The 8,897-nt window shown below is 44.5% G+C and overlaps 1 protein-coding gene across 1 annotated transcript; it reads right to left on the minus strand.

Annotated features, from left to right (window-relative positions):
- Window positions 1-260: 260 nt before the first annotated feature.
- Window positions 261-5,866, minus strand: LOC128969090 (opsin-5-like). Its single transcript, XM_054383778.1, has 4 exons — window positions 5,794-5,866; window positions 2,295-2,588; window positions 1,388-1,719; window positions 261-608 (listed from the first exon to the last, which is right to left on the minus strand). Exons 1-4 carry the CDS (start codon window positions 5,864-5,866, stop codon window positions 261-263), a joined length of 1,047 nt encoding a protein of 348 aa, XP_054239753.1.
- Between the last annotated feature and the right edge of the window lie 3,031 nt (window positions 5,867-8,897).

An 8,897-nucleotide genomic window follows, 5' to 3' on the forward strand; every position in this document is an offset into this window, starting at 1 on the left:
AAGAGCCAAATAAAAACAAAGCCACAAAACAATAAATCCTCTATTAATTATAGTTGTTTCCCTGGAAGTAAGTTTCATTTACCTGGTCTTATGTTTAGTACATAAACCTATTTCATCTAAAGTAGGAAGTCTTGGCAAAAAAAATAGCTTCTTTGTTGTTGTTTTTGTGTAGCTTAAAGACGATATTTGAGAGTTACTTAAAAATAGATGCTTAATTTGAGCCAAAGTTTTGACCCATGTTGTGAACCCATTCCTGCATTTCAGCTCATTGCAGGTCCCTGGTTCTCCACCTTAGCAGCTGAAGAGAGGCGCACGTTGTCCCTCCCACTCCACATCACGGACAGAGGGTTTTCAGTAGAGCTGTCAGTGCTGAAGAAGGGAACTCGCCAGCCACAGCAACACTGCAGCTGTTTAATTTCATGACGGAAAGTTTTGCTGAAGATGTAGTAAATGAAAGGGTTATATGCTGTGGAAGATTTGGCAAACAGACAGGGCAGCAGTGTAACAATGGGCTGTAGGGAGTTGCTGGAGTTAAATATGGACCAGAAGCTGGCTGCTGCATATGGTGTCCACGAGCTCAGGAACCCAACTGAGATGAGCACTGCCATCTGAAAGGGAAACAGGGCTTCAGTTCTGAGCCTGCACTGACCAGGTCTGATATTGAGGCACATGGTGTGTGGATGAAACCACACCTAAAACAGCTGGCATAAGTGAAACTACATCCTTGCTGTGTTGTGACGTGAGCACAGGTAACACTGAACAGTGCATTTATGTTTGTATTCCCACCTACCAGATCTGCAGTTTTTTTCATCTCCTTCCCTGACTGGCTGCAATATGTCGTGGAACACACAGCCCAACCAGATGGTATCATCTATTTTGTAGACTGGCCTCTGGAAAGCTTGGGTCAGTTCTGCCTTTCCACATGAAATGAGCAACTGAAGTGCTTATTTGAAAAAGTGTTATATTAAAAAAATTCCTCTTTCCATAGAGAATTTCTGTGCAGCTCTCAACCAGAACAGGCATTCAGTCAATTAGAAACTACTTAGGATGACAGAACAAGACCTCTGCCCCAGGTACAGGAAAGGATTCAACAGCTGTTCCAGCATGACTAGAAAGCCGTATGACAACAAAAATCTTGGATGCAACTTCCTAAAGATTTAGCAAGCTGCACTATACCTATGATACATTGTGTCCAAGCTCCTGAAATGACAAGATTTTTCAGGAAACCCCTGCTCCTCTGAGGAATGCAGAGTATGGGTGAGAAAAACTAAGCTCTGGTTTTGGTCAGTACTAGACAAAAGCAATGAAAGGCCTTCATGAGCCATGCATGGCACAGCTGGTTCTCTGCAAGCTCCTGATTACTCTTCTCATCACTGGGATAACTCACCAATGTCAGCTTCTTCTCCAATTTAGCTGCATTAGGGATCCTGTCAATATTCTGGATATCCTGGTATGCTTTATGAACCTTCCAGGCAATTCCCAAGTAACAGGCAACAATGGTCAGTGCAGGCAGAACTGTGCACAGGAGGAACATACTCAGGATGAATGAAAAGCCATTGGAGGAGTTGTGAAACTTGCTCCAGGCTATGGTACAAGAGATGCCAAATGGCTCAGGGCCATAGTAGCCCCAGCCTACCAAGGGCAGAATGGCCCAGAACAAGGAGTAGAGCCAGATGAAAGTAATCAAGTTGCAAACAGTGTTCTTGGTGATTTTGTTACCTGCAAGAAAGAGGAAGAGCAAGTACATGTTATGGGAAGTTTCTGCCATAACTCCTCAAACAGAAGAAAGGTGGCTACAAATATTCCTGGGCTGCTGCTACAGTTTCCTAACATTTTGTATTGTTGAGAAATGTAACTACGAGTGTGTCTGTGGATTGGGTGAGACCTGAGTGCAACCCTCAGTGCTGATCTATAGCACATCAGGGAGCTACAGAAGATCAAGGTAACCCAAAATATACCATGTTCTCGGCCCAGGAATGCCAGTAGAATAATCCTTCCTCTCAAATTCCAGAATGTCTGCTTGCACAGAAATAGGAAGGGCCAGACAGTCAGGTCCATTTGGGCTCTCCCCTCTCATGTAGTTTCATTTGGTATTACTCAGAAGTGAGAGACTTCGTCATTTAACAAAGAACTTAATCAGATCCTTCTAGGAATATTGGGAGTTGATATTGGACTGAAAGTTGAGGCTTATTCCTACAGACACTGAACTGGTGCTCTGCCATGTTCCAGAAGGTACCTCTCTGAACATAGCCCAAGTGCACCACTACAAGGTTACCAGAAATGTATTTGCTTACTGTTAGATTTGGATGAATTGGTAACAAGGAATCGAATCACAGCCATGGCACACAGGGTCATCATGCTGCAGACACCAAAAAGGAAACCCAACAGGGCATAATATATGCAAGATGCATCTCCTCCCAGCCATGCGTGGTTCCAGGCAGATGCAATGGCCAGAGGATACATGCTGATTGCCATTCCAATATCTGCTACTGCTAAGTTGGCTGTAAGCAGTTCTGGTGACTTCAGGAGGGAAGAGCGTTTCACAGCTGTAGCAAGGACGGCTGAATTTCCAAGGATTGTCAGGATGGCTGGAAGAGAAGAGTCAGCAGAAACAATAATATCACATAGCAAGCACACCTGTGAAAACCATTGACTATATAAAGGATGTGGAAAATGCCAGTTGCTAGCCTGGGACTAACTTCAAGAAGACAGGACAGACTGGGAGACTAGCCAGAATTCAGCACCTCCAAGGCCAGCACTGTGCTGATGCTTTGAAACACACCAGTGTTTATCTGCTCTGCCCTGCTATGAAACCTTGTTCTTTAGCTTATTGCAAGGAAACCAGTTCTCTTAGCAGATGGGAAATCCCACCTGGATGGCTTTTCTGAGAGCTGCTACACAGCTCAGCATCCACTGTTTTATTTCAGCCAGCTCTTAGGTTTCAATTCTTGCCTCCCTGCCAGGCACGGATTTTCCAGTCAGGCTGTGTCTCCATTATGGACTTGCTAGAGCAAATTTCGCTTTGATTTCCTGTTCACAGCCTCCTGTAGTGCTAGCCAGCCTTACCAACCAGAGGAAATTTCATCCTATGAATAGCAGGCCATATCTTGTCCCTTCAGAGAAAGGCTCAGGTTGGAAGGGACCTTAGAGATCATCTACTCCAACCTCCCCACCATGGGCAGGGACACCTCTCAACTAGGCTCAGCTGCTCAAGACCTGGACTTGAACACTCCCAAGGAGGAGGCAACCACAACTTTCCTGTGCAACCTGTTCCAGAGTCTCACCACCCTCAAACTGAAGAACTTCTTCCTGAAATCCATTCTAAACCTACTCCCCCTCAGCTTCAAACCATTCCCTGTTGTCTTATTGCTAGACACACAAAAAGTCCCTCTACAGCCTTCCTGTAGGATCCCTTCAGGTATGGGAAGGCAGCTCTACGGTCCCCCTGGAGTCTTCTCTTCTCCAGGCTGAACAACCTCAGCTCCCTCAGCCTATCCTCATAGCAGAGGTGTTCCAGCCCTTGGATCATCTTTGTGGCCCTCCTCTGGACTTGCTCCAACAGCTCTGTCCCCTTCTTATAATGGAACAAATGACATGGCAGCACAGAGACACTGCCATATGACCATGCTACAGCTCTTCACTTCTATATCACACCTGTTCTCCTGTCGCCCTTGTCTCACATGAATAGCCCACACACCTTTGCTCCCCTCTCTAATAGTATCTTTCACAACATGCTATCAAGTAAAACAGACCTATGTGCCTTAACTTTTCCTGGTAATATCCCCACTTCTCCTTCCTACTGAAGGCCTTCATCTGACCTGACTGCTTGTCCTATTCCTCCAGTTGGTGCTCTCCACTTCCCAAAGCCTTCCTTCTTTGCAATGTATGCTCCACCGAAGGCCCTGCACAAGCCTCTGGTACTCTGAGCTGCCTTGATAGTCAACATGCTGGCTAGGCATTTCAGGGTCCTGGCTGGTCAAGGATCAAAATAACTATGTGCCACAGCTGGGATACCCACACTGTGGTCTGAGACAGACCATAGACATTGTTTAGCCAGAGGCAAACAACAGGCCAAAGAATGCTTTGCAAAAGATATGCCATAGAGCTTCAAAGCGTTCATGACAACAGTGCCAAAATTGCACACAGTGAACAATTAATCTTTTTTCTTTCAAGTCAACATTGTGCTGAAGCTACATTTTGATCAAAGATTTTACTGAGATGTCCTCTGAAGTCAGAAATGGACTAGCGAAACTGAAAGAGATTCTGTCAAGTTGCCTTGTCTCTGTGAAAGCAGAAACAACACATTTGCTCATAGATATTCCATAATAAAATGCCCACAGAGGTCTTAATAAAGGTACATGCCACAAAATAGATAATAAATACATTGGCATCAATCAAAAAATGGGTGGAGATATCAAGAGAAAGCCTTAAACAGAACAGAGGAACAAATCTGAGACCCCACATACTTCATTCATTCTCTAACCACACACATTCACTTGGTACCTCTGGATATGCTTGAAGATGTCCCTGAGCTCTCCAGTCATATGTCTGCACAGATAGCAACCCGTGACTTGGTGGGAAGAGCACTCTCCTGCCAAATGACAGCGGCACACTGGGATATCTTTAGGCTTCAGGAGGAGAAAGAACCTACTTATCTTTCCTCTGTGATAGCTCAAACCACTACAGAAGAGGTGGGAAGTTGTTCTTAGTCTTTCCATCAAGACATCCAGAACCACCCCTCCTTTTACTGTGGCATATGGTATTCCCTCCATCCTGCTACCCATGGTGCTGCTGGATGTCATGGGATGGAACAGTGAACTGCATCCATGTATTTACTTTTGTGGGAGAAAACTGCTGGCATCCTGACTTGCATTAAAAGACAAAACCCTTCACTGTTCTGCAGGCAGTGACTTTTCTCACCCTGAGTTGTACTCTCTGGTGTCAGCACAACTGAGGGTACAGCACAGTGCAGTTCAGGGAAACATGTATGTGAATAGAGATGAAGTGCTAAAGCCCAGTGTTGCTGTCCAAAGCCTCTATTAAAGCACATAAAACTACATGCTTGCCTTTCTTAAATGCATCTCACCCCAGGTTTTCAAGTGAGCTGGAGGGAGGAAGGTACTTGCATCGCAGCAAAATGCAGTTGGACTGCATGGCTAAACTGATTCAGCTCCTTTCCAAATCTGCGCCACCAGTAAACACACAGTAAACTGGGTACACACAACAAACAGGCAAGGAAGAAACCACTCTGATAAAGCCATTCTGGAGCAGACTGGTGCATATCCCCACTTGTATTTCATTGTGAATCTGCCTTCAGCAGGGCAAACCAGGCCATTATAAAATCCAGAACTGCTATTTGTAAACCCTCTGCTGTTTTATACTGATTTATCCTACCAAGACACAGGTGCTCCTCATGCATAATGAGAAGATCAAAGTCCCTCTCCCCTGATAAGTCTTATGAAATAGGCTGCCTTGTGTCTCAGTTCATAGAGCTGAAATGCCAGCATAAGCAGTAGACAACTTATTTTGAATACTGATGATGCCACAGAGGCAAACTTCTGCCAGTAATTCTTAAGCATCGAAATGAAAGATTGCAAATCTGAGAGCAGAGATTAATTCTGCATCCAACTGACTCAAAGACAAGAAGCAGGAACCACTGTGGAAACATTTTCTATCATTTCCCTCCAGCTTTCTCTGGAGCTGCTGGTGCTGATTACAGCACAGACAGGGCATCCCTCCTGTGTCTGCTCCTAGGCTTGAAGCAAACAAGCAGGCTATGAAGGCAGAACTCACCTATGATCAGAAGAAAGACTCCAGCTCCATAGTCCACTAATGGGTGGAGTTTGGAAATATATTGCTCTTCCATTGTTCCTTGTGGAAGTGGGTGAAAGTTTTAAATCAAAGATGAAGTGACCATAAGAGCAGAGAGACCCTTTCCCATAGTCTGCTGCTGCAGATGTGAGCCAGGCAGCTGGGTGATGTCAGTGTGAAGGGACCCTTCTGCTTCCTCCTCTCTCCCTCCCTCTCATGTAGCAGGGGAGAAGCCTGGAGTGAGAGAAAAGCTCCCTCCCTGGGGAGACAGAGTGAAAGCCCGGCAGAGCCACTGCCAGAGTGATCCCGCCTGCCTGGCTGGCGGAGCATCTCTCCACCCACCCCCTCCTCACACCACTCTGCTCCTTGGCTTGTCAACTTCACAATGCAAATCCCCTCAGACTGTCCTTGCTGAGCTACAACAATTGTCATTCAAACATCTGCAGCCTTGGGAAACAAAACTGGGCTGAGGGATCCAGCAGGATAAGGAAGGTTAGGAGTTACGTCTTCCAGCTTTATGGCTGTTTATGGGAAATACAAGGTCGAGGTGGGAGGATCTCTGTGATAAAGTATAGGAGGAAAACTGTTTGCTGCACGGGTTCAAAATGGTCAATGTGGCATCATCGAAGGCAGGATTCTCAGAGCTGCTCCAGTGCAGAACTGGAGGATGTTCAGTCTGGTGTGCACAGCTGCAGAGCACCACAGCAGAACCAAGCTCTGAGTTCACTCTAGTGACACTCAAATGTTTTCACCTGTCAAACAACCACAGCAACACCTCACAATCAGGTTTAGCTTCTCCTTGTAACTCCTGAGCCTAAAATCATCATAATACTGTTTCAGACTTTATAAGCAATGCTGTTTCACTCCAGGATTCAAGCACATGTTCAGGCTCATCCATCAGCTTACACACACAGGTCTAGATTTTGGTGCACACAATTTGCAACGCCGCTAACGTGCCTTTTAGCCTAGGCAGCCATACCATACAAATGGCATCTGAACTCTCCAATTTGGTGCTGAAAGGAGCTCTGGCTCTAAAAGCTGTCAATGTATTTTGCGATGAACAGCTATGCATAACAAAAAAATCTGCAGCAATAATGGTGGTTGAATATTGGTCATTAGCTAGATCTTCAAAGTGAACCAATCTCACAGAAGTGCTGCTCAGTGTATAATTAACACTTCAGATAAAATTCCTGTATCTGGGGCCATGGCCCCTGTGATGGTTTGAAACTGTCTTTTTAATTTTTCCTTGCAAAGTTCAGAACAGAGAAAGTGAAAGAATGTAAATAAGTCACTATTGGGTGTAAGAAAGCAAAATAACGATTGTTCTAAACACTTCCATTGGATAGATAGAAATGTTTAAGAACTATTACCCAAAACAAAGTAGGCACTCTGCACATTCTGCGTTCGGCAGTGGGGGCAGTTGCTGGGCTGTCTGGTTGCTGTTTCTTCTTCTCTTCTGGCTGAAGATAACACACACTGACCTTGGCAGCTAAGTTAACAACTTTCTGCTTAACTAACTCTGCTTCTCTGTCCAGGGGGATCTGGGGGGGAAGCTCCTGGGAGAGGGAGGCCCCTTTGGGAGGGTCCCCTTGGGGGGAAGCAAAGGGAGATCAGTTGTGCTTTTCTGTTGATTGTATATATTTGTGAATGTTGTGAATTTTGTATATTTGTACATATTCATTTCATTTCATTGTAGATTTTAGACTCTGCTTGTAAATACAGCTTTTCATTTGCTTCCAGACTGGGCTAGCCTGGTTATTGTCGGTGGGGGGGGGAATTTCAGCTCACACCAACACAGCCCCACACTGAGGTTACCCATTGTCAGCATGCTGGGTGTTAGGAATGTTGTTCTCAGTAAATTGGCCTCCATCATCGAGCAGCAAACTTGGGTACCATGTTCAGCACTAATCTGCTGTCACAGACAAGTTTTATTTGTAAAGAAAACTGAGTATTACTAAGAGTCAAGTGGCTTCATCAGTCCACAGCAATGTTCTAGTTCCCAAGTTCTGCTACTAAGGAGCTGAATGTAGGCAGAGGACAGCAAAAGGGAATGTCTATTTTTATCTGTCATAGAATTATCAGAATGGAGCTTTCAAGAGATGCTGCATTCAAATTATTTCCATCCTCAGAAAGTACTTCCCTGTGCTAAGCTACTTCTTAGCTAAGGATGACTTATGTGTAGTCAATTCAAGTGTTTCTGAACAATTCCTCCAACCCATGTAGCTCCAAAGTCTATAGAAATGCAACGGAGCCTGCATATATTCATGGCATAGATAAGTACTAGGAGATGGAACAGCCCACTGTTTTTTTCCAGAGGTTATAAAATTCTAATGTAATGACAGAAATTGCTGTCCTGAAAAATCTCAACAGGTAAGACCAAAAGATTGTGAGGTTTCTGTTTAAACTGGATAGCTAGGAAGGCTGATGTTACCTACCAGCTGGAAGCTACCTCTGATAAGATAGACAAAAGAAAAAACTGCCAGGACAAACTTAGACTCTTATCTGAGTGAAAAGAAAATGTTCCAAACCTTGATCAATGAAAAGAGCATATAGGAGCACAGAATCACTGAGGCATGAAGTCTCCTCTGAAGACCATCTAGTTCAAGTCTGCTGCTGAGAACAGGATCAGGTACAGTAGAGTGCTCAAGACTGTTGACTGGGTTTTGTATGTCTCCAAGGATGATGACTCCACAACAGGTGGAGCTCCTCTGTGGAGAACTTATTAGATGATCAGTGCAAGTGTCCACCATCAAATGTCCCTTGGCAGCAGATACTCACCTGATGTGGATGTGGTTGGTTGTTGCAATACTTCTGAAGTCCTGGGTGTATCAGGACTTGTGAGTATCAGCAAGTGAGTATCAGTCTAGTGTAGAAGGTAGGATATATACAATTTTAATTCTAAAAGGAAGTTCTACCAGAAAAGGCTGAAAAAGAGCAGATATGATGTCTTAAAAACATGCCTAGTAATGAGATTCTTGATCACTTGATTAAATGAAGTATTGATTTGGGGATTGGACTAGATCACCCTTAAAGGTCCCTTCCAACCAACATTCCATGATTCTATGGAATCAATGTAGTCTGGTCAA

The sequence above is a fragment of the Indicator indicator genome, chromosome 9, assembly GCF_027791375.1.
Source record: "Indicator indicator isolate 239-I01 chromosome 9, UM_Iind_1.1, whole genome shotgun sequence".
Lineage (NCBI taxonomy): Eukaryota > Metazoa > Chordata > Aves > Piciformes > Indicatoridae > Indicator > Indicator indicator.